The 26,559-nt window shown below is 43.5% G+C and overlaps 1 protein-coding gene and 1 long non-coding RNA gene across 3 annotated transcripts in view; one reads left to right on the plus strand and one right to left on the minus strand.

The window, feature by feature from the left end:
* SHB (SH2 domain containing adaptor protein B) overlaps positions 1–26,559 on the minus strand; it is an 83,307-nt gene that overhangs the window by 18,556 nt on the left and 38,192 nt on the right. For both annotated transcript variants that reach the window (XM_027816182.2, XM_055699428.1), the window contains exons 3-5: positions 23,956–24,171; positions 14,698–14,866; positions 6,680–6,799 (exon numbers count right to left, since the gene is read on the minus strand). In XM_027816182.2, coding sequence (XP_027671983.2) covers positions 6,680–6,799; positions 14,698–14,866; positions 23,956–24,171 — 505 coding nt within the window. The remainder of the gene's footprint in view (positions 1–6,679; positions 6,800–14,697; positions 14,867–23,955; positions 24,172–26,559) is intronic.
* On the plus strand, positions 14,470–23,941 carry LOC129734746 (uncharacterized). The gene is made up of 3 exons (XR_008730291.1): positions 14,470–14,582; positions 21,600–21,685; positions 22,471–23,941. It is a non-coding gene; the product is annotated as an uncharacterized LOC129734746 (long non-coding RNA).

Consider the following 26,559-nt stretch of genomic DNA (forward strand, 5'->3'; position numbering starts at 1 on the left):
GGAAAGACGTGGACTTTTTGGTGTGGATCCAGACGAAGGGCCACAGAATTGAGCAGAGGGGCAGAATCACCTCCCTTGACCTGCTGGCCACGCTTCTTATGCAGCCCAGGATATGGTTGGCTTTCTGGGCTACAAGTGCACATTGCTGGCTCCTGTCCAGCTTTTCATCCGCCATTTCTTCTCCACAGAGCTGCTCCCTATCCTTTTATCCCCCAGCCTGTATTGATACTGGGAGTTGCCTTGACGCAGGTGCAGGACCTTGCACTTGGCCTTGTTGAACCTCAGGAGGTTCATATGGGTCCACTTCCTGAACTTGCCCACATCCCTCAAAGGCATTCCAACCCTCAGGCATGTCAACTGCACTACTCAGCTTGGTGTCATCTGCAAACCTTGCTGAGCGTGCACTCGATCCCATGGTCTACAGCACTGATGAAGATGTTAAATAGTACTGGTCCCAAAATAAACCCCTAAGAGACACCACTCATCACAGATCTTGATCTGGACAATAAGCTGTTGACCACTGCTCTCTGAAGGCAACCAGCCAGCCAATTCCTTATCCACCAAACAGTCCATCTATCAAATTCATGTCTCTCCAGTTTAGAAGGAAGGCTGTTATGGGGGACCACATCAAAGACCTTACAGAAGTCCAGATAGATTACATCAGTATCTCCTCTTATCCACTTACGTCATTCCGTTGAAGAAGGCCACCAGATTGGTCAGGTAAGACTTGCTCTTGGTGAAGCCATGCTGGCTGTCTTGAATTACCTCCCTGTCCTAAGTGTGCTGAGCATAGTTTCTAGGAAGATCTGTTCCATGGCCTTCCCAAGCACAGAGGTAAGGCTGATAGGTTGGTAGTTCTCAGGGTCCTCTTATCTATTCTTTTTAAAAATGGGTGCAATGTTTTCCTTTTTCCAGTTACAGAGACTTCGCCTGACTGCCATGACTCTTCAAATACTATGGGCAGTGGCTCTGCAACTACATCAGCCAATTCCCTCAGGACTCTAAGATGCACCTCATCAGTCCCATAGATGTATGTAAGTTCAGGTTCCTCAGGTGGTCATGAACCTGACCTTCTCTTACAGTGGGAGCAATTTTGCTCCCCTAGCCACTGCCTTGAGGTCCATTCACTCCAGAGGTATAGGAAGAAAGTTGCCAGTGAAGACGGAGCCAAAAAATATTACTGAGAGTATCTCAGCTTTCTTTTTATCCATTGTTAACAGTTTGCCAATTGTATTCATTGAAGAGTATGCTTTTTTTTGACCTTCCTTTTCTGGTTGGCATACCTATACAAGCTCTTATTATTATTATTTGCATCCTTTGCCAAGTTCAGCTCCAGTGGCACCTTGGCCTTCCTGACTCCATCCCTACACAACCAGGCAGTTTCTCTATACTGTTCCCAGGATACTTGCCCCTGCTTCCACTGCCTTTGTATTTCCTTCTTGCCCTTTCATTTGACCAGTAGGTCTTGACTCAGCCATGCCAGCCTCTTGCCTTCTTTTCCTAATTTCTTACACCTGGGGATTGAGAGCTCTTGTGCTATGTTGAAAGTATCCGTAAATATCTGTCAGCACCGTTGCGCTCCCTTGTCCCTAAGGGCAGTTTCACAGGGGGTTATACTGACTAAGTCATTGAACAGCTGGAATTTTGCTTTCCTGGTTCAGGGTCCTGACTTTACTCTTTGCCTGACCCATATCCCCCAGGACTGCAAGCTCCAACCTTTGTAGCCCAGGCTGCCTCCAAACTTGATGTCTGATTAGCTTACTTGCATTGGTGACCATCAGGTCCAGTGTCACATCCCCTCTAGTAGAGCTGTCTATTACCTGGCTTAAGAAGTTATCCTCAATGCACTCCAGGAGTCTCCTGGACTGCCTACAGCTCACCGTGCTACTTTTCCACATGATGTTGGGGTGGTTAAAGTCCCCCAGAAGGATGAGAGCCTGCACGCATGATGTCTCCTGTAGCTGGAGTATGAAGGCTTTGTCAATAGGCTCCCTTTGATTGGGTGGCCTATTGTAAATACCAACCACAAGGTTCCTTTTGTTGCCTCCGTTTCTAATTCCTACCCATAAGCTTTCAGCCTGCTCATGGCTGTTCTTCAAACAGGTCTTCACAATCTATCTATTTCTTGATCCAGAGGGCAACCCTTTTATCCCTCCTTCCTTCCTGTCCCTTCTGAACAGCCTGTAGCTATTGATAGACACAAGCCAGTCATGGGATTCATCCCACCAAGTTTCAGTAATGGCAACTAGGTCATAGCTTTTCAGTAGCACAGTGGCTTCCAATTCCTCCTGTTAGTTGCCCATGTTGCATGCATTGGTGTAGAGGCACTTCAGCTGAGCTGGCAGCCATGTCACCTTCCTAAAGGGAATACACTTTAATTCCTTTGAGGTATTTCACCAGTGTTCCCCTACCGGCTCCTGTTACCTCAGGAAACCCTGGTTCATCTCCATAAGACTTCAAGTGTGCTCCAGGGTACCCAGCATGTCTCGGAGCAACAGGGTGAGGGCCCTCACTAGCACCCCGTCCCTCTAACCTTTGCATGTCATCTTACAGATTGTCACAGGCAAGCTTTATATTATCCCCCTCCCCCTTCAAGTCTAGTTTAAAGCTCTACCAATAAGCGCCACTAGCTCATGAGCAAAAACCCTCTTCCCCCTTTGAGAAATGTGAATCCCACACAATGCCAGTAGGTCGAGTGCTGGTAGACCATCCCATCGTCAAAAACACCGATATCGTGGTGGTGATGTATTAATTCTCTGGCTCTGTCTGTTTCTTCCAATGTCACTGCCCGCAACTGGAAGGATAGAGGAAAAATACCTGTGCTACAGATTCACTTAACCATCCATTCCAAGGCCTTGAAGTCTCTTTTGATTGCCCTTGGACTACACATTGCAGGTTCATTGTCACCCACACGGAAAAGCAATCATGGGTAATAGTCCAAGGGTGATACCAGGCTAGGAAGTTTCCTAGTGATATCCTTAAGCTGGCCCCACAGAGGCAGAAGACTTCACTAAGAGGCAGGTCTGCCTGGCACATTGGACTCTCTATTCCCCTCAGAAGCGAGTCACCTACAACTATAACCCATCTTTTCTTCCTCATTGAGGTGGTCGTGACATGGGTGGAGGTAGGCCTTTCTGACCTTGACAACATTTCTTGTGTAGATGGACCATCATTTATATCACCCATTGACTGACCTTCCACATACAGAGCTTCATACCTGTTGCACAGAGGCACTTGGGAAGGCAAGGTAGGCAAGGAGGGGGCTGGCCTGCCACCCTGGGTGTGGGCTTGCCTCCATCCGGTCCTTTCCTTTTGGCTACTGCCTTTCACCTGGCAAGGGGAGATACAAGATCCCCTCCTTGATCTTGTTTTTTTTTCTGGTGGTTGTTTCTGCATCAGGAAGGGCAGACCGCGGTTCCACCAGCCTATCTCTTTCTTAAACTCCCGATGCTCTTTAACCTTTCTACTTCCTCACATCTTTCTGCCACCAGGCTGAACAGATTGTCTACTTGGTGATATCTCACACTGCTGTTCTCACTGCTACCATCCATTACTAGTGAAAGGCTCTGGCATGCCTTGCACTCACATTTCAACAAAAGATGAAGGAAGCAGGAGAATCCTGCAAGTCAAATAGTAACAGGGATGTAAGATTGCATGGTAATGAAATGAATGGATTTCTGGCTGACCTTAAGGTAAACTGGTACAAAATAACCTCATCACAGGCTGATGTGATGCCTCTAGGCAAGGGAATCAGCACACAAAATAGTATCCCATGTTTGGTACTTTGAAGGGCTAGCTTCTCACGGCTAAAAGTAGTCATAAACCAGGTTGTGAGGAAATCTGGCCAAAGATTATGAGTGAAACCTGAGAACTGTCCAAGAACTTAACTTTTTGAGCTTAAGGAACAAGATCTCCACAATTACCAAAACTCTTCAAAATCTTTGATTGGAAAACCATCTTAATTAAGGAAAGGATTAGAAAACAACAGTGAATTATATATTCAATGTCCTAAATAGGGGGAGAAGGGGAAAGAGAGCCTTATGGCAGTGAGCAAAAATCAGATGTGAACAGCAACATCAAACATAACTTTGTCAGTAGTTTGCAGATGGTAATGGTCAGTGAGATGGCACATAAACAGAAGCAGGTTTATAGCAAAGAAAGTGTGGTTAAATGACATGATTCTTTACTCAGCTAAATATTTTTGAGAGAAAACAGTGATTGCATTTGCAGGATGTCAGGAGACCTGCTGGAAAAAGAGGAAACTGATCACCAGCTAATAGATAGGACGTGAATTCTAACTACAATACCATGGGCTTAAGAGGATTATGTGAGCTTTGAAGGGGCCATAGGAGAACTGTCATCACCACAGGGAGGTGGTATACAGAATTAGACTGCGTCAAGAGGCTAGAGTCAGCACTAATTTTGATAAATGTATGGCAGAAGAACTGAAGAGTAGTGGAAGAATGTTAGGCTCCAAACCCCAGAGATTGATGGAGGTCAGTCATTTAGTTATCTTAACATAGAAGATGTCATGGGGAGACTTAAAATAAGTACCACCAAGAAATCTGGTTTAGAAAACTTTGGAATACAACATACAAAGACACTACAACATTCAAAAGGACATTAAGGGCCTGCATCCAGACGTCCAAAATTGCAAAATAAAAATTTAATTGTTACCTTCTCCTCTTGAAATTGTGCTCTGGTTGAATAACAAAAATCACTGTGCTGATGCAAGAACTAAGTGAAATATTTTTTTTTTAAAAAAAGTCTTATTCCAAAACTTGCAAGAATTTTACAGAAAATTTAAGCCTACACAGTATGTGTATGTGCTGAAGTATGTGCTATTAATGCTTCAGTGTTTGAAAATAGTTAGAGGATTACTGTATCAGAGAATACACAGATCAAATGGCAGAAGGGACAACAGGAGCTAAACAGCATTTCTAAAGTGGGTGTGTTCCAGCTCATGGCGGACAGACCTCTGTATTACACAGAGATCCCAACAATGGCAGCAAAGGAATCAAGATCTAAAAAACAGGCCTGCAAAATATTTTTCTTAAGCCCAAGAAGAGAATCTTAAAACTAGGTTAACAGATGCACTTCTTGTCAGCCCAAGGTGGGGATATAAAACCAGTCTGAAATTTACTCTTTAGACCATCAGGCTAAACCAGGGTAGAGTAGATGTGGTCCTTCATTTCTAATGAACTAACAGATGTAAAAAGGGTCAGGTTTGGTGCTGTCTGTGAAAGCGTTACCTTGTCATAATCAAATATCACCATCATCCCAGAAGTAAAAGTGTCTCCAGAACAGGCTTATGAAGAAACCATGTAAAAGCCAAACTGGCAGGGGTACCACTAGTAAAAAAGGCAGGTGGGCCTGGGTCCCAGACCTACTTGGAAGGGTAGGTTCCACATCAGACCCTATCTTGTAGGGAGGAGAAAAAGAAACAATTCTTTCTGCACTTGCACAGCCTATACCAAGGTCAAGAGGCTTCTTGTTTTTCTGCACGGAAAACCTGGAAACTCCTCCTGGAAATACAAGTGAGCTTATGTCCCTGGCTGTGGGGACTGAGGGTTAGACTAAGTGATCTTTAAAGGTCCCTTCCAACCCAAACCATTCTATGATGCTGTTCTATGGTATGTTGAAGTCAACATCTGTAACATAACCTGATCAGCCTAAGGTAGGTGAGGCAAGTGCAAAGCAGCACTAAGACTGGAACAATGCCCATTTCTTAATTCTGTAGATATTTTATTCTTGACTCTAGGCTTTTTACTTTCAAGAATTGGGGCAATACTGTTGTAGGTTAAACGTGGAAGAATGGTGAGGAGATAGGCAATGGACATCAGTACAGCTATAACCCAGATTCCGTGTAACGAAGCCTTCTGTGCTTTGTTAAGGCAATAGGGGTCATTATTCTACATCACAATAGATTGTTACTTATGTTGTCCTTCGTTAAGTCTTCCCAAACGTGTTATGTATCAAGCAGTCTCCCACAGCTAGCCATGCTCTTTTCATGTAATCACTTGCAAGGATGATTAGGTAATTATAACGTTTAATGTTCATGTGCAAACTCATGTAAATGCTTCAAAAACTCCCGCCCATTATTCTGTTCTAACTGTTTGTCTGTGGTGCCAAGGACCTCCCTGCTTGCTGCTTACCTCACTCAGGAAACTACTGGGGAATCCCCACTGGGATGATGAGGTAATAAACACTTCTGACCATCTTCATGCATATTTTATTTGTGTATCTCACCCTGCATGAGTCTGGACTGGCGTCACTGGCAGAGGCCAGCCTGGTGGTGCCACTGCCTGGACCAAACAGCTGTGTGGCTCTACTACAGTAAACACATGTTATGAAGCAAAAGGAATAAGATCCACAATACAGTTACTTACTCAACCTGAGGCAGAAGCATTTCAAATCAGAACCAGAAAAAAAATAAAACCAAGTTTGTTTAGTTAAATAGGCACCAAATGAAGACAAAAAAATCTCTCAACATCCCCCAACTGCAAGGTCCTAATTCAGTGACTGTCACTATACACCATGCAGACCGACAGTCTCAAACTCTCTGGGTGCCCTCCTGAGCTGAACCAGTGCAGCAATAGACTGGATCATTTTCTCTTCTTGCACCAGAGAAGTTATGGCTTATAAGTTACATTATTGTATTTTACTGACAAATACTTACTTCAGTGAAAGAGAATAGTCATGCTTGCTTGTTTGACTATTTCTTACAAGGTAGCTACACTCTTTACATAAACGTAACAGGTTTTCTGCATCTGTCCGACTGATTGCTCCATGATACCATCTAGGAAAAAGCAGAAAGATTAATACACACATATATGGCAACTCATACTCCTTTCACTACTTCACTTCTTTAAGGTATGAATAATGATTAATATCACATAGATATCTTGAAGATTGAACATATTACAGATAAAAAGCACAGTGCTTGCATTATCTGAAGTTAACTTTGCAGTTTGTGGAGGCCTGTAGTTTCTGTCAGCTGAAGGAAAAAACTTAGATCAGGAGAGCATGCAACATGATTAGTGTACACATTTATGAAAGAAATTCCCACTCAGAGCAACACTTTATAATCTCTACCTTTCAAGCAGTAGATATACAATATACACATTTACTGTTTCATTCCTGTGATATATCAGTATTTCAACTGATACACAAAAGAACAAAAAGAAAATAACATATGAAGAATATGAACAGTTAATAGTGGAAATTATTTGCTAAAATAAATATTTGGAAAAAGAAAAGTGATAAAGTGTGAAGATCTCTAACAAAGACACTTGTTCTAAACACAGCTGTGACAACTCAGAACACTTTTAAGTAAATCTCTGGTGATCTCTGAAGTGGGTGTGACCAGGGAAGAAAGGAAATGGAGAGAGGAGAGGTAGGTCCTTCACTAAACTGAGGACTGCAAACAAAGAACCTTCTCAGCACACGCCGCTCTATATCTGCACTTTCCCCAAGTTTCCCGAGCAATGTAATATGCTTGGCCCCGCACTGGATCAACTCCATCTCTGAGGAAGATTTCTCCCTTCCTGAAATTGCCAGATGCACGCTGAAGCATGATGAGACAAAAACCACTCCTGCCTAAGCAGAATCACACATACATCAGAAGTGCTCTCTGTATGGACCACAACTGTCTGACCAGGAATGGTCACTGGCCTTGTGCAAAAAAGTTTTGTTCTATTTGTTGTGATTTTATTTCTCTACTGAACTTACTCTAAGGGAGATGTTCCAACTAAAAGGTAAGTGAATAAAGACCAGACAGATCTCTTTGACAGATGTCATGCTCTTAACTACCTCGTGCTGATGTCAACTCCACCGTCAAATCAGATGAATGTGCTAAACAAAAGCTGGTGCTCAATTTAAAAGTTCATTATATGCCTGGTTATAATCAAAGTCTGCATTAGAGAAAGCTAAAAAGAGGGTTATACTATTATAGATTATAGACAGATAGAAAGGGAGGTACTGACAGCTCCATCATTTCACAAATAAAATTGAGGCACAGATGTGAATGTTTTCAGGCAGTGTTCTCCCTATCTCCCATTAGAAATTTACAGCTAAAGGATATTTCTCAACATGGAATTAAAGACTAGCTTGTCTTCTAAGTGTAAAGGAAGAATATTAACACTAGGTATAAATCAGAAAACTGATTTGGAAGAGTCTAGAAATTACTCAGCTTGATTTTTTTTCTTTTCTCCCCAAAGAGTCAAATAAAACAAACAAAAAAAGAGCAACCTATGTAAACCCAAGGAGATCCCTCTAAATATCAGAATCTAGGGTAATTTTTTCATATTTTACTCAGATCTGGTGTTCCCCAGTTGGCAGAGAGGTTCACGGGAAAAGAACGTTGGGCTGGTTTCAGGAAGAAAAACCTGCTTTTAAGAGTTGGAAGAAAACCAGCAAAGCATGAAGACAACTGCTGATGGGAGAACATCTGATTCAGAAGTGATGCCTGAGAGCTGTTTTGGCTACAGTTGCGAGTTAACAGAAGTATCCAGAAGTGTAATTGCTAGAGAATCATATACTCATGTAAATGGGACACTCAGATTGCTCCTGTTCCAGCTAATTAGAGAGATAAGCTTAGTGCTATAATCAGCGTAAAGTTCCCAACTAATTTGTTGTTTCAACTACATTGGGTCTGTGTGCCCTGGCTGTGTCTATTTTTTAAATGTCAGCTTGTAGGTATTTGTGCAGAAAGGTTGAATATTCAAATGTCAATGATATGATCACAAAATAGCAAAATGACAACTTGTGAAAGACACCAATGAAAAAATATGGGACTTGAAATCCTGAAGACATGCATACCTTCTAAGATACCCTGGAAAACACAGGCACACCATGAAAATCTCAAAGCAAAATTTAAATATAGCCATACATGTTGACCTTTATCAGGACTGAAAGCACCCTAATTGTGGTTTATAGAACATTCTTCCTGATTTCCCTTACTTTCTCAAAGGTCAGGTTTCAGCCACTAAGTGACCACAGCTCTGCTGAAGACACGACAGTTGCATCAATTATACAGCACGTATAACCAGTTATTACAGCTCATATATAATGCATAACACTACTCTGTTCTTGAATTGGTCAGAGGGAAACAAGAAGTCACCAGATCTTTTATACAAAGCTCGCAGGAATTCACATTCATTAAGACAACAGAAAAAGAACACGCTTTCTTCTTTTTGCTGTTACTGAGGAAATGGAACAAATTAATTCAATTCCCCATGGTCCACAAGTTATTGAGTTCAGACTCTTTAATCACAAACAACTTAAAGTATTTTCTTGATGTATTACCACACCTTGGTATTTCTGTCTGTTTGGGAAACTTCCTAACTTACCTATCCATTTGTCAACTTGCATACTTCCTTTCCTCTAGATCTTGTACTCCTTTTTACAAAAACAGATTCCATTTTAGTAGAGAAAGTTGGAATGGTTTGCCGTGTGCTGTGGAGAGGTTCTATGCTACTAAAACTTGAAGAGTTTGCACGATTACAAATAATCTAAGATACAAGAAATCTAAACTCTTCTGTTTTCTGACACATTATTGTTAACTGTGCATTCATTTCAGGTTTGATCCTGCATAATAAAGAACTAAAAAAAAATTAATGTGATTAACACCTGAATAATTAAAAGAAGCAAAACTAGCTCTGCAGTTTTCAGTTATTATCAAGTTCAGTTATACATAACTGCAGTTATACTAAGAGAGAAAGCTACACAACATATTTTAATCAATATTTATATTAGAAATGTTTATATTAGAAATGTTAATAAGTATTTAATATATTTAATCAGAAGTTAATTAACAGATGCTTAGCTTTCTGTAGTACTTTAAATGTATTTTTGGATGGAATGGTGGGCAGGAACTACCCAAATCTAAGGACCAAATTTTATAGTCAAATTTATAGCCTTTTAGTCATGTAGCTAACAGTATCAATGAGTGATTTCACAATAGTAGTTGCTACTTCATCTGTTGAATATAAGTATACAACCCATCAATGAGCAGAGCTTTAAAAAGAGCTTATTAGATGAAATGTGACACCACATATGATATTTTTCTCTGTTTCAAGATTAAGTTTCCAAATACTGCACATAAAAATAGAATGTCAAAGGAGAAGGAATTTCCGGAAACACCTTCTCTCAGACACAGTTGAAAGAGGGGATTCTCTCCTATTGAGTATCTGAAGTGCAAAAGAATTACTAATCCTCTCAGTACTGCTACCATTCAGGAAGAAAGTATTCTTACAAAGAGCGCACTCACATCTGTGCTAAATTATGCTGTCCCTCCCCTGTGAAAATAAATTCTGCATCTAACTTTGAATGACAGTGTCTGGAATGGGACTGCCTTCAGGGATTCAAGACAAAGCCTCTCATTTTACTGTGTGAATCAAATCCATTGGCTTCTCAGTACTCTCAAGTATCAGTGTAACCTGTGTAAATTGCTCCACAACAAGATTTTTTCGTTGTGTAACAAGTGATTCTGGCCCCTTCTCTGAGGGTAGATTGGAAGGGACCTTAAAGATCATCTGTTTCCAACCCCCTGCCATGGGCAGGAACAGCTTCCACTAGACCAGGTTGCTCAAAGCCACACGCAGCCTGGCCTCCAACACTCCCAGGGATGGGGCACCCACAACTTCACCGGGCAACCTGTGTCTCAACACCCTCACAGTAAAGAATTTCTCCCTAATATCTAATCTAAATCTACCCTCTTTCAGTGCAAAGCCATTACCCTTTGTCCTATTGTTATATGCCCTTGTAAAAGTCCCTCTCCAGCTTTCTTGTGGACCCCCTTTAGGCACTGGGGGTACTGCTACAAGGTCTCCCTGGAGCCTTCCCTTCTCCAGGCTGAACAACTCCTGTCTTCATAGGAGAGGTGCTGCAGCCCTCTGATCACCTCTGTGGCCCTCCTCTGGACTTGCTCCAATGGGTCCGTGTCCTTCTCATGTTGGGGCCTCCAGAGCTGAACGCAGTACTCCAGGTGGGGTCTTAGGAGAGCCGAGTAGAGGGGACAGAATCACCTCCTTCAACCTGCTGGTCATACTTGGTTTTATATAGCCCAGGATATGGCTGGCTTCTGGGCTGCAAGCATTTGTTGTTGCACCATGCTGAGCTTTTCTCCACCAGCGCCCCCGAGCCTTTCTTCCCAGGGCTGCTTTCAATCCATTCTCCACCCCGCCTGTACTGATACCGGGGGTTACCCCGATACAGGTGCAGGACCTTGCACTTGGCCTTGTTGAGGAACTTTGCGGGGTTTGCATGGGCTCGCCTCTCAAACCTATCAACATCCCTCTGGATGGCAACCCTTCCCAACAGCATGCTGATAACACCACTCAGCTTGGTGTTGTCAGCAAACTTGCTGAAGGTGCATTCAGTCCCAGTGACCATGTCACCAACAAAGATTTTACACACAAGCACAAGTCCCAATACTGACCCCTGCAGTACAGCACTCATCACTCATGTTCACTTGAACATCAAGCTATTGACTGCAACTCTTTGAGTGCAACTATTCAGCCCATTCCTCATCCATCAAGTAGTCCATCTATCAAATCCATGTCTCCCCAGTTTAGAGAAAAGGATGTTGTGCCAGCCAGTGTTGTTCAGGACAGCGTCAAACACTTTCCACAAGTCCAGGTAGGTGACAACTGTTCCTCTTCCCTTATCCACCAACACTAACCCTGCTGTAGAAGGCTAGCACATCTGTTAGGCACTACTTACCCACTGTGAAGCCATGTTGGCTGTCACCAATCACCTCCTTATTTTCCATGTGCCTTAGCATAGTTTCCAGGAGAATCTGCTCCATGACCTTGCTGAGCACAGAGGTGAGATGGACTGGCCTGTAATTTCCCAGGTCTTCCTGTCTTCTCTTTTTAAAAATGAGAGTTATGTTTCCACTTTTTCACTGGACTGTCATGACTTCTCAAATATGATGCATAGTGGCTTAGCCACTTCATCAGCTAATTCCCTCAGAACCACAGATGCATTCCATCAGGTCCCATGGACTTGTGCACCCTTCAGGTTCCTTAGAGGGTCTCAAATCAGTTTTCACTGAGACAAAAATGCTGTTGAGTACCTCAGCCTTCTTCATGTCCCAGGTAGCCAGGTCTCCCGTTTCCTTCCAGAGAGGGCCCAGCATTCTCCCTAGTCTTCCTTTTATCACCAATGTACCTACAGAAGCTTTTCTTGTTGCCATTGACATCCCTGGCCATATTTTATTCTATCAGGATTTTATCCTTCCTGACCTTATCCCTGGCTACTCAGATAATTTCTTTGTATTCCTCCCAGGCTGCCTGTGCTTTCTTCTGCCCCCATAGGCTTCCTTTTTGTGTTTCATTTTGTCACGGAGCTCCTTGTTCTTCCATGCAGGCCTGCTGGTGTTTTTGCTTGACTTCCTCTATGCTGGGATGCATCACTCCTGAGCTTGGAGGAGGTGACCCTTGAATATTAATCAGTTTTCTTGGGCCCCTCTTCCCTCCAGGACTTCATCCCATAGTACTCTACCAAGCATATCCCTGAAGAAGCCAAAGTCTACTCTCCTGAAATCCAGGATATGAGCTTGGTATGCACCCTCCTCGCTGCCTTAAGGATCCTGAACTCCATTACTTCATGGTCACTGCAGCCAAGACTGCCCTTGAGCTTCACGTTTCCCAGCATCACCTCCTTCTTGGTGAGAACAAGGTCCAGCATGGCACCTCTCCTCATTGGCTCCTCTAATCACTTGGAGAAGGAAGTTATAAACAACACATTCCAAGATCTTCCTGGATTGCTTATGTCCTGCTGTGTTGTCCCTCCAATAGATAGCCAGGTGGTTGAAGTCCCCCAGAAGGGCCAGGGCTTGTGAACGTGAGGCTGCACTTACCTCTCTGTAAAAAGCCTCATCTGCTTGGTCTTCCTGGTCAGGTGGCCTGTAGCAAACCCCCACTATAATGTCACTTGTCCCTGCCCTGCTTTTAATCTTGACCCATAAGCTCTCAGTCAGCTCCTCATCCAACCCCAGGTGGAGCTCCATGCACTCCAGATGGGCATGGACACAGAGAGTGACACCTGTCCTTGTCTCCCCTACCTCTGCTTCCTAAACGGCTTGTATCCTCCCATTCCAGTCATAAGAGTCATCCCACCATGCCTCCATGCTGCCAATAAGATTGTAGCCCTACAGGCATGCACATCTCTCAACTCTTCTTGTTTAACCCCCACTACATGCATTTGCATACAGGCATTTAAGTTTATGCACGCACACCCACACCCACCTCCTCTGAAGCTGACTTACTGGCTGGGGCAGCTGGAATTCCTTTGTGTTGCTCCTCAGGTACCTTCAATCCTTCTCAAAGCTCTCAGAATTTCCTGCTGGCACCAGCCTCAAGCTGGCAGGAGAGGGATGGACTGAGACTCCCCTCTACTGGCAACTTCAGTTTAAAGGCCTCTTCACCAGCTTGACAAGCCTATGACTGAAGATGCTCTTCCCCTTCTCCAACAGACAGGCCTCATCACCCTCCAGCAGATCAGCTTTCTCAAAGCGAGTCCCACTGTCTAAGTAGCCAAACCCTTGGCTGTAGCACCAGTCCTGTAACCATTTGTTCATTCACCAGACCTGACTGGCTCTTTTAAACCCCTTCCCTTTGACCAGGAAGACTGATGAAATAACTCCCTGCGCTCCCGAGTCCCTCATCACTGCTCCCAGGGCTCTGTCAGCCTCATACAAGTCTGGTACCCCTCAACTGCTCCTGGTGGGATCACTGATGCCCATGTGAAACAGCAGCAGTGGGTAATAGTGGACTGGATGAGGCTTGGCAGCTTCTGCGACACCCCTGACGCGCCCCTGCTCAGCAGCACAGCTCTGGAGAGTGCGTTGGGTCAGCAGGTGGGCGCCTCCGCACCTCAGAGGAGAGTTGCCCACTACTGTCACCCATCACCTGCCCGTGGCTGTGCTAGCTGTCACACGTGGAGCAGCCTGGGCCACCCGGCTCTGCTCCAGCGACTGCTGATGCAGCAGGTCTTTCCTCTTCAGCCTGCGGAGCGGTGAAGCGGTTCTGCCAGTGCACCTCGGGTTGCGGGGAAGCCCCTTCCTCCCGCGGCATCGCTGGCCCCCTCCCTCCCGCGCCTGCCGGTGGGCGAGTTTTCGGCGGTCTGGCCGCGGGCGGGGGGCCCGCTGCAGGCTGTGCTTGGCACCGGCCATCGCACTCCTCCTCGGCTCCCGGAGTTACGAGTCCTCTCCCCTTCCCACAGGCGATCCCCGCCCGGGCACGCCGCTCGCAGGCCCGCCCGGCCCTGCCCTGCGCCGGGGAAAGGCCCGGGCACGTCCCGCTGCCCGAGGCTGCGCCGCCGCCTCCCCCGCGCCGCTCCCTCTGGGCAGAGGCAGCGGCCGCCGCCGGGATGCGCGGCGCAGACCCCCAGCCGCCGCCTCCGCTCCCGGCCAGCGCCCCCCGCCGGGCCCGGTTGCCCCCGAGGGCCGTCGCCGGCCCCGCCCGCCGCCGTGCGAGCTGCCGGCCGCGCTCCCCGGCTCAAGGAACCGCCGTGCGCTGCGCTCCCCGCTCCGCTGCGGAACGCGCCTGCGCTGCAGCTGAAGGCCAGGGCGACGGGTAAGCACCGAGACGGGGAAAGCTGAGGAGGGAGAGCTGGACTGCAGGGTCTGGGGCACTTGCTCCTGTAAGTGGGAAGGGAAAGAACTAGAGAGCCATTACCGTGCTTACTTACATCTGCTTTTCCAGTTGAACAGTTGGATCTATTCTCTCTCCCAGGATCCCGCAAAACTCTGGGCTGCCATGTTTGATGGGTTTAAAGCCTCCTCCAGGTGCTCTTAACTGCCTGCGCTGGTCATTTGAGGGAGGCGATGCTTGGCGTTTCTCACTTCCATTAAACTGGGCTGCAAGATACACAATAATTACCTCTCCAAGCAAGCTTAAAAAGAAACGAATTAGCTTTAGCACTTAAGAGAGGTTTCATGCTTCCCAGGGGCACCCGCTAGCATCAAGTAGTAGTAATTTATTTATTAAGATGTAGCGATTTATCTGCAAAGTTATATGTATCACGTAAAGGTGTTTCTAACTAGGCAAAATATGGTCCCTAAAACTTTTGCTTTTGCAGTAATAGATTACATAGTCTTCTAAACCTTAGCAAAATAAGAACTAGTTATTGTAACATTTGATACTTTCCTCCCCAAAAGATGATACTGAAACAAGTAACAGTAACAGAGATGGGCTTTCAGTCACATGCCGTAATTTCAGTAACAAACAAGTGAGGAACATCAAGAATCCAGCTTGCCTCAGTTTATGTGTAATCATCCTAACAGTAATCCAGGTACAAATCCAGACAGCTAACACACATCTATCCACATCAGAAACAGAGGCAAGCAGCAGTGAATTCAAAGTGTATCCACTTACACAATGCTGGCATAGCACTTTTGTCTTGAAACATTAGGGGTAGAAAACGAGGAAAAGGGAAAATGGCATTTGTTACTTTCTCACATTAACTACGTTATTCTAAGAAAAGCAATACAACTTATTTTGCAAAGCTGTAATTTCTTAAAGCACTGCAACATCTGTAGCAAAGCATCCTCATTCTACACCTACTACACTTACAGATTCTACATATCTATAATCTGAAAAAATTAAAGGACACAATATTGCCAGAAACAGTGAAAGGAGCTACCCACACAATATTCCTGACTCTCACTGCCTTCTTTGATGGTTTGCTTCTTCATCAAAAACTAACACTCACAGCTGCAGATGGATTACTGTTTTAAAATCATCTAGGGGGATACCAGGTAGAAAAAACTTCACTATGTCAGGAGGCAAACATCACAATGCGCACAAACACAGAGCACAATCAGCTCCTCTGTGAGTTTCAACAGCAGTATCAGAGAAAAATGCCACAAGGACAGTCAAAGGGACTCCCTACAACAGCATGTTGTAGATCTCATGCATTTAACCCCCCACTTCTAACACACAGACACTTAGGCACGTTGCTGTTAATATTGTTTTGAGGCAATGCTAAACAACAGAGAGACCTGTAATGTTTAAAAAGGTAATGCATACAGAACAGAGATGTGTTGGGTGTGGAAAATGTTTTGCAGTGTTGTTGGGTTTTTTTTTTGGAGGGGAGGGTTATTTTTATATGCTTTCTTCATGGGGCTTAGGACACTTCCAAATTCCCCCTCTACTCAAGGAAAGGAGGCACAAATTATTGTAAAACTGGGCAAATGTATTCAATCATATTCTGAAATATGTATGGCAGAAATATGCTGGTTATTTCTTAAAATGGAAACTTAGATTTAACCTCATTAATATTCAGGATATTATATATAATTATATTGTATTTCAGGATAATAAAAGCTGATTAGCATAACAAGGAGAAACATTGCATGTGTGTACTTGCCAGTGACTCATATGAACAGCACTTATTTCAACTGTAAGAAAAACACCTGGATGTAATTTTGATAAACAATTTTTTACTTTAAAAGAGAAAAAAATGTAAGTATCTATAATGAAAAACAAGAAAGAATTTGAAAAACAGAGAATGTTAGTTAAACATTACAAATATTTAACAGGACATGGCCTTGGGAGAAGGAATAGACACCATAAATAAATCAAGCTAGGAAGTAACAAGATAAGCTCAAGGAGAACCAAACGGTTAATGAGACCAAACAGCAAATTACTTGAACTATATGTGAACTCTCATAACTAGCATACTAAAAGTTCCACCCTCAAGCAAAGAAAGCCCCCTACTAACAAAGCCTCCTCCCCACAGAACATGTGAGGTGAAAAAAAAAAAGAATGCTTTACCTTTAAATGGAGACAGGGCTTGATAGAACCAATGACAATTGAGTGTGACTGAACATAAGTGTAAACAATTGTACACACTGTATAAAATGTTCTACCATGTGTTAAGAGGGGTGCTTGGTTTGTGGATTTGCCACCCAGCATCCATATCTGCACAGATGTGCAATAAATAAATATTTTGACTCTGTGGGTGGATCAGCTTTTGCACACTGGGTCAAGAATGCAAATTTGAGATAACAATTTGGGAACTCTGAAAACTGGCAACCTTAACATCTGTTTCTGACCAAGTAACATCTGTCAGACACCAAAAATTCAGTTCACAAAACATATGAAACTCTGTTGTGATTGTAAACAGCAGTAGCTTCACAATACGATGGTTAGAAGTAGGATCTGTTGTCCAAAAATAGCACAAAATTTAATTTCAGATGCTTTTGAATGTTGCCTTTGCCTGAAAAGCTCTGAATTGTCTTTGGACTCCTGCCTTTCTGTTTGTTTGTTTGGTTGTTTTTTTTGTTTTTTGTTAAATTGGCAGGCAGAAACAGTCTGAAAGGGATATCCAGATAGATTGAACTGGTAAGTGTGATATCCAGTCAGGCACCAACCCACACATGCAATGTTGTTCCCAGGACTGAGTTTTGATTGCTGTAAGTCATATCTTAACTAAAGCTGTAGTGTATATATAGTGAAGGTTCAGAAGCTCTATTCCATGCAGCTGGGAGCATAAAGTTTTTTATTACTATGTTACCTGTGTTTACATAGCCATTACAGTTATGGATGTGATGATGCATACCTGACCCTTCCTCACTCTGTGTAACCTCTCTTCCTCTGCCCTGTAGCTGGTGCTATACCCAGCTTTAATTCCCCCAGGGTCCTATGCACCAGCTTTCTGTGCAACACCAGCTGCAGTCACAGACGTGACCAGGTTTGGCATCCTCCTTCAAGAAGTCTATGACCTGTGCTGAGAACCACTTCCTCTTCAGAACAGAGGCCCACTTATTTTTTAAAGCAATACTAAGATCTCTACATGCATTTGCTTTACCCAAAGGTTTGCTATCCGCACATGACAGCCTGGAAAGGCTTGATTTCTCACACACTCACATGGGAGCTAGTGTCAGCCTGACATTCCCGAATGGGCTTTCCAGTGTTGCCATCTCCTTTTCCAGCCAGACTTAGGTATCAGAAACCTACTTTGTTCCTGTTACTTTGCCAATCTCAGCCCTTCTGGGCAAGCCAGTTTGCCCAGCTCCAGCAGCAGGCCTAACAAGACCTGCTTGCTTCCCATAAAAGCCATCAAAAATACATTTCAGCCTCCAATGAAACAAAACCAATTTTGTTTGTGAAAGAACTCAAGATGCAGACAGTCAAAATGGTGCACTTCAGCTCTGCTAGACAAGTCCCTGAGGAAGGCTAGGCACAGCTTGCTCCACAATGTCAGCATGACAGCAATCCCAGCCCTATGCTTAGGAGCCACAGTGCAGACACGTTCCCCTCAACCTGAGCAGACTTCATAGCTTGTGCACAATTTCAGTCTGGCACATCTCAGTTTCCAGGCTGGAGATAAACAGGGTTTATCCATGCTTCAGCAATGAATCTTAAAATCATGGCAGAGGAAAAAAACGTTTTCTCAAAAGATTTGCACAAGTAATTAACTTCATTATAATTCTAGTGTTGCTTGCCATTTTGGTTTGTTTACTAGGTCTAGCACCTGACAAATAAAAAATATTTGCTGCATAAGTCTCTTTGTGTCTGCAGATCACAAATGTTTGTTGTTCCCTTCAGAGGAACTTCTCAAAATAGGAACATTTTAGCAGAGGGTCTTTTCAGGTTCACCACAACTCCAAGTAGTTGGGGGATGGTAGTTGTGGGTCTGTAAAGTGGGACTTGCCCATTGCTAGAATTTCTAATACCACTTAGACCAACATTGTGCTCTTAAGAGAAATCCACTTCAGCTAAGAACTAAAAATAAAGCTCACCTGGTCTAGCTACATTAGCTAGATACATTATGGAACCACAGTATACACTAAGTCAGAAAAACGCACACCTCAGCAGAAGGTTAATACTTCTCCACTGCAAACTTCCTACTGTTTCAAACTTAGAAGTTGGACCTCCTTCCTTATTTTAAACACTTAAAATTCCTGGGAGTTAGGTTAAGTATAGACACATCAGATGAGACAGCAGCTTGAATCTATGCTTGCAGCCAAACCTTACATACTAGTTTGTAACAAATAACCAGGTACCTAAGACATACTAAGTTACAATGAATGACAGATGCAATCACAAAATCTAATTTACCTCAAGAAAATATTTGCTCTCTTAGCATTTAAAAGAGAACTCTGCATGCTGAACCCATAAGGAATTCAAACATATCACAATACTTCTTATTTAAACTTGTTTTTAGTCTATTACTTTTGTAAAGCAATATTTTAATTTAGTGTGCTGTCATAAGTACTAACTGTATAATGCCTAGAATAATATTTACACATAGGCAAATCATAAAACGTCATATTGGATGGATTGTGCTTTATTAATTTACAGTTACATACAGACAAACAAAACTACAGATGAAGAAAAAAATTAGATAAAACTAAGATTACAGTTTTTTAAATAATCACTCAAAAAACCCTATAGCTATTTCAGAGTTTACCTGACAAAGAGCAAAAAAGTGGGAATGAAGATGATTACAGAGCTCCAAGTCTTGAGCTCCATAATGAGTTGTGCAAAAAAAGGTATGCAGTAGAAATGCAGCAAGGTAGCTTGCATATGCAGCTTTCTTCTCTGGATTCAATGAATTACAAATCAGCCATTTCATATCATATGCACGATACATGAAGAATAAGATCTAAGTTTTCCATATGCACTCATATGACTCCTAAGACAATAACTTCTAAGGCTAATAATCCCATTTCTGTGGCTGCTGTATTATTAGTTCAGAAATCTGTAAAGTGTTACCTCACTGACCACGGACTGGTACTGGTCCCACAGCTTGTATCTCAGTGTTGCTGAACAATGAAGTTTCTGGTTTAGGTATTTTGCATACTTTGAAAGAAAAACTACTTCCGGGTAGCACATAATCACTAACCTTGTGTGGGAAGCTCCCAATAACTCTGATATTACTCTTAGCTTTTGGAAAATTATCAAAACTACTATGTAAGGAAATACTCAACTCAGATTCCCTGTGTTACACTAAGCCACAGAAATAAGCTGCAGAGAGATTAAAAGCCCTAAAGTATTCCACCTTTGAAGATCTAAGTGTCACCTGCTCAAGTATTTGTTTCTGCCTGCTCTTTTACGCAGTCCAAGGGCTTTACTTACCCTCTCACCTTCAAACAAAATATTCTTTGCTCAAAAGTAGCTCTAATCCCAAGCTGCCCAAGAACACAAGCAAGAATGGCTAAACACACCTCTGGCCAAGCAAACACTGGGCAGGTTAGCAAAAAAATAACTGGAAGTCTTTCAGCTAACACAGTCAGCAAGAATTAACTGTTTAGCTTCCTTGCAGGAGCTCTTCAACAGCAACCTGTAATCATTGTAGCCCAGACATTCCCATGGCATGTGGCCTAGCCCAGAGGGCTATAAGGATGGGGATGAGTGAGGAAGCACATCAACCTCCCTTGAGGGCAAAAATGCACCCACAGCTAATAGGAGAGAGTCTTGGGTGATAGAGAGCACGTGTTTGAAGGTGGGAGAAGTCCCAAAGAGATATAAGAAGGTAACAGAGTGGCAGCTGGCGTCAGGTAGAAGGATGAATGAGAAAATCTAGACATAGAAGCAGTTCTGTAGGACAAAAGAAGGGGAAAAAGTAGACTACATAAGAAGGACAGATGGGCAAGAAACAGACATGGTGGCACGGGGGAAACAGTGGAAACCCCTCCAGAATGGAGAATAGAGAAACTCCCTGGAAAAAACGCAGAAGGCAGCCTAAGACCCACTGTGTTCTGCTCTGCGGAGCCCCTGCATGTGCTGCGGGTAGCTTGTGGATCCTTTCGGGTAGCCAATACCCTACTACAACAGATTTGCTGTGGACCACACTGCTGTGTAGTAAGCCTCACCGGTCACAAGATGGAGGCTGCACATAGGCTGTAGGGAAAGGTAACACTACTGCCACCACAGGGACACATTAAAAGACATGAAATACGTACTGAACTGGGGCAGACATCAATGCCATAGCACAAAGCCAAAGCAGAAGGCTTTACACACGTGCCAGACTGATATTCAGCACCTGCAAAACAGCCATTGTGGCACTGGAAAACTAGTGATAGATGTCTCCATTAATTAGCCTATCTTGACATGCAATAGATATCCCAAACCATAGCCAGGATCTCACAGCCAGGCAATCTCCCAGCACAAGTCTTCCAAACTTTTTAATTGGTCCAGCAAAAGGGATGAGTCAGCTTAGGCAAGCCTGAATCAAAGCCTGTTTCCATGAGGCAGAGCTCAGCAACAGAACTGTTTATCCTGCTAGAAACCACACAAGCAGGTTAGACTTTTGTGTTGGAGTTCATGCTCTTTAGGGAAATAAACTATTTTACCTGCACAACATCCAGCAGAACTGGATCCTGGTTTAGATCCAGCCTCAAAAGAACTATCAGCATATGCTTAATGGAAAAGTGACTAAGCCTGGAAGTCTGCAAGATTGTTAACAGCTCACATGCCAGAGCAAATCATAATCATAGGAAGTAGAAATCAGTTTTCTCTAACCTCCTCTTCTGTTCCATAAGAGCCCAACAAGAGGAAAGGGGATGCTGAGCAAGAAGGGTTTTTTTAAGCAGCTATTTCAGGTTTATCCATGTGTCTTTTGCTCCCACTCACATTTCACAGGATGGATACTGCAGACATCAGCTTGACTTGGAAACAAACTCAAATCAACTACAACCTGAAGATATAAGAACGAGTGAAACACAGAGGTAATATCACTCTCACAACACATTGCCACTGCTCTCACTGTGCTAGAAAATAAACACATTTAGTTTGCCCATGTCCACCTACCTATTAGGTGATCAGGTCAGAAACACCCAAGAAGGGTATTGTCACAACAAACTCTGTTTACAGAACAGTAGCCCTGCATAGCTGTGGAGAGAAGTCACTTCTTATTTCTGTAATGTGGCAATATCATGGCACACAGAATTGCAAAATCAGAATAATTCAGGTGGAAATGGGCGGTGGGAGGTGTCTATGTGATCAGATCAGATTGCTCAGAACTTTATCCAGTCATCCCTTTACACAGGATGAAAAAAAATAATCTAAAGATGGATGTCATAGCACCATCAAAGGTAGCTGGCTGCAACAAGGCTTTTACCATCCCATGCCAGGTTAACTTCAATACATAGTTCCCACACCTTGCCCCGGCACAGCCACCAATCCCCCACAAGTTTTCAAAAGTTTATCTACTATCCATGCTGTTTCTTCAGCCTCTTCAGGCCAGTCCACCCTGCTTCTTGCCTCTGCTGCGTCCCTTCCATGTCTCTCCTACATCTCGGGCACTCTCTTTCCTCCCTCTGCTTCTTCCAGGTCTCTCTTCATTTCAAGCTCCTCTTCATACGGTCCTTAAAGCTATTTAACTACTCAGCAGGAACCAGATACAGCTGTACACTATCCATGTCAGCCAACACACCGCCCCTAAAGCAAGCCTACAGCTGTATATTATCAATGTTAATTAACCCACCTTCATTCCTCTACAATTCTTCTACAGATGGACACTGCAAGAGCCCCCGGACAGTTGGTTCCAATGCATAACTATCCTTGCAGAGGAAAAAAGTTTTCCCCAGACCAAGACAGAACCACTCCTGATTTAACTTATATCTCATCTTCCCATCACATACCTGCTCATTTGTGAAGAACCTGGCTCCACCATCTTGAAGATCTCATAGGCAATGGAAACTTGCTATTACATCACTCTAAAGCTTTCTAGCTTTCTCTTCTCCAGGCTAAGCAAGCCCAGTTCTCTCAGTTGTCTCCTCAGCAGTCATTCCTGCAGTTTCCTGTCATTTTGATGACACTCTGCTGACTTCAGTGTTTATCAACTTGCATCAGAATACTGGACACAGCATTACACATGTTGTCCAACATATGTAAAGTAAGGAGGAACAGTCACTCTGCTTGATCTACTGGCTATGCTCCTATTCACACAGGCAAGGATGTCGCTAGCCTTCATCAGTGCTGGGCAATGCTGCTAGCCACATTTAGTCCATTTTCCCCTTAAGCCCCTTCTATCAAAGCTGTAACCCAGTAAGCCAACCAGTCCTTGGTCCATATCATTGCATGGGGCTTGATCTTGTCCTGGTTGGATTTTGTCAGCTTCTTGTGAGCCCATTTCTCCAGCCTGTTCAGGTGTCTCTGAATGGCAGCTCTGCACTGCCCACCAGCTCCCTCACCCATCTGCCCCCTGCCACTTGATATCATTCCAGACTTCACAAGGTGCATTTCCTCTCCTCCTTCTCTGCCTTACTGATAAGGATGCTGAACAGCAAGGGTTCAAGAACAAATCCCCTGAGAAATCACACACAGTTCCCCCTTCAGAATCACAGCCTGACTGAATGAAGCCCTGCTCAGCCATTTCCACAAAGCAACAGAAAGGAATAAAAAGAGTGGTGTAACCAACACCAAGCACAGACATTCAGGGACAGAAAAGAGTTTGTGTCGAATCTCCCTGACTGACAGGTTCTGATGTGGGCGAACTTCAGCAGTTCAAAAGGATTAATCCAAGAACAAGTTCTACATATCCATAGAAATGTGTTCAATTATAATGCAAATATTCCACTCATTACCGAGTAGAAGCATGTTACTTCATGCATGTTACAGACACTTTTTGTCCTTCACCTGTAAGAATTGCCCCACAATTTAAGGACCTTGCAATGCAACACCCTTATCATAAAGCCACTCAACACAGCCTACATCTCATACATTAAAACGGGGGTAGAGGCAAGGAGTGGGAAGAAGATAAGTTTTGCTAACATGAACTCAGTGCTCAGATGGGTGACAACAGGTCAGCTGAAGCACCAAAAAAATTCCCCATTTCTGCAGGAGGTAAAGTTTTGAGACTACCCACATTTGCTTTTCAGAGATTTATCAACCCCACACATACCCCAAAGAGCTGAAACACTTGAGTTCTCCTAAAGGCAAGTACATATACTATGCTGTGAGAGAGAATTTCCTGATTGGGATCTAGGAATCGTACCTGCTAGAGCTGGGATGGTGACTTTGTTCCACTCCCATGGCTGATCATACTCATCTGCAGGCCTGTCATCATCCTGTGGCAATTTGCTTTCTCGTAAATGGTGACTCACCACGCTTTCAGAATCAGATTCCACAGCACTGCCTTCTGGTTCGTAGGGTATGTCATAAAGCTGCATGTTTTTCTGATGGGACTTCACGCCTTCCTGCTTCGCAAACTCTGTTGGCAAGAAAGAAAATTGCTTCAGTATCACTACTAACCATGCCTTATCATTATAGTCAATAGTTTTAGAGCAGTCAGCTTCCAACCATTCCTTAATAGACACATAATTATGCGGATGGCAAGCTTGTACAAGACTTCTAAATTCTACCTCTACATTTGGTAATTGACTAGAAGCAAAAGTTTGCTCCAGCTGACAACCACAGTGCAACCTCATGCCTCCACCAACATTCCCCATCTTGTGCTGAGCCAGACTACAGGAAACACACAATCCCTGTCAGCCTGTATAAAGCACACTTACAAGTAACTGCACATAAATCCCCAAGAATGCTAAAACTTGTGCATGCAGTTAACTCTTAAAGAGGAGCTCATTCAGAAGTGCAATCTGAAGATACAAAGATCACAAAAAATATATATCCTACAGTATAATTACATATGCTGATAAAAAAATTATCTGGAGTTACCTCTACAGAATATCAGTAGAAAATGAGCTACAACTACAGAAAGAACACCAAATAAAAGCATTGGCAACTAAAGCTTAGCTCACATTCTACTAAGGAAAATTTTCTTTAACTTAACACTGAACTTACCAAACAATAACTATGTTGAAGCTTCACAGAAAGAAACAGTGTACTGCTCTCCTGAATACAGCAAACCAAAACCTAGGCTTTGTTAGAAGAAAGACAGCTAGCAAATCAGGAGCAAGCTGCCTTCACCCTTGGCACCAGTGAGGCACCCTCCCAGTAGGTGGGTCCTACTGTGTCCAGTCTGCATGCTCTCTGCCAAGGAATGTGCAAGGAGTGAGCTAGTTCGTAAAATGAGAAAGGAGACAGTGCAGAGCTACCAAGATAGCAGGCTCCTTGGGCCTATGGTTTTAGTTAGTCTGATGAGGGAAAGACCAAGGGGGGTGTAATAGCAGCTCCCAGCTGCCTGAAGAGGGGTCAGAGTGAAACGCTTCTTGGGCAGTGTCAGAAGGTGCAATAAAAAGAAAGACATAAGAGGTAGCTTGAGACATCCAAGTGCGACGCTGGGGGAAAATTTTTTCCATGATGTGTAGTGCAGCCCTACAATAGGTCACCAGATAGGTTGTGGGAGGTGGCTCCATTCTTCAGAGTTTGAAGAGCCTTGGCTGATAAAGCCAGGGTCGCTCCATTTACTGATACCAAAGTGGATGGAGTGGGTGATAGATCAGATAGCTGTGTTGCCATTCAGGAGAACCTGGAGATGCTGGAAAATTGCAGACTAACTGGCTGGAAAGCAACTCAGCAGAGAAGGACTCTGGGGTCCTGATCAACAGCAAGTTGAACATGAGTCAGCATTGCACCCTCACGGTAAAGAGGGCCAATACTAACCTGGACTGCATTAGGAGGAGTATTGAAAGCAGGTCAAGGGAGGTGGTTCTTCCCCTGTACTCAGCACTGGTGAGGCCACATCTGGACTGCTAGGTCCATGTCTTACCTCCCCAGCACAAGACACACATAGATGTACTGGAGCAAGTCCAGCAAAGGGGCATGAAGCTGATAATGGGACTGGAGCATTTTTCAGATGAGAAGAAGCTGAGAGAGCTGGGACTGGTCAACCTGGAGAAGATAAGTATCAGGGGGAACCTTATTCCAGCATATAAATACCTGATGGAAGAGACTGAAGATGGAGCCAGACTTTTCTTGGTAGTGCCCAGTGACAGGACAAGAGGCAATAGGCACAAATCAAAACACATGAAATTCTATCTGAACACAAGAAAACACATTTTTACTGTGATAATGGTCAAACATTGAAACAGCTTGCCCAGAAAGGCTGTGAAGTCTCCATCTGCAGAGATACTCAAGACCTGACTGGACACAGTCATGGGCAAACTGTTCTAGTTCACCCTGCTTGCTTGAACAGGGTTTTTTATTACATGATATCAAGAGGTCCTTCCTAACCTCAGCCATTCAGTGATTACCTTGACCACCACAAGGACAAAATTTCATTAACTGTAGCAAATTGAGAAGTTACTTAAAATAAACAAAAAACCCCAACCAAAAAATCTTGGGGATAAGGGAGAGAACTTCTTAACCTACAAATGAAGTAAAGATTTAAAGCAGTTCCCTCCATCATTATAAGAAAAGTGATTAATCAATTCATCTATCAGCAAGAACATTATACTGAAGTAATTGCTCAAAACTATTTCAAAAGTACTATGAAATGTCTACAGTGTGACTGTGTCCTTATTGTTTGGAAAAAAAATTGTGTTTATATACTACAAATACCGTAAACTTGAAGAAACATACACCAAAACCAACGATGTAAATACAAACAAGGTAGGTCACAACAATTCTTAGTTATGAATGATAATCACTTTACTACTTTTCTATACAAGCAAAGCAAAACCTAGAAAAGGATATCTTA

Source organism: Falco cherrug, chromosome Z (assembly GCF_023634085.1).
Source record: "Falco cherrug isolate bFalChe1 chromosome Z, bFalChe1.pri, whole genome shotgun sequence".
Classification (NCBI taxonomy): Eukaryota; Metazoa; Chordata; class Aves; order Falconiformes; family Falconidae; genus Falco; species Falco cherrug.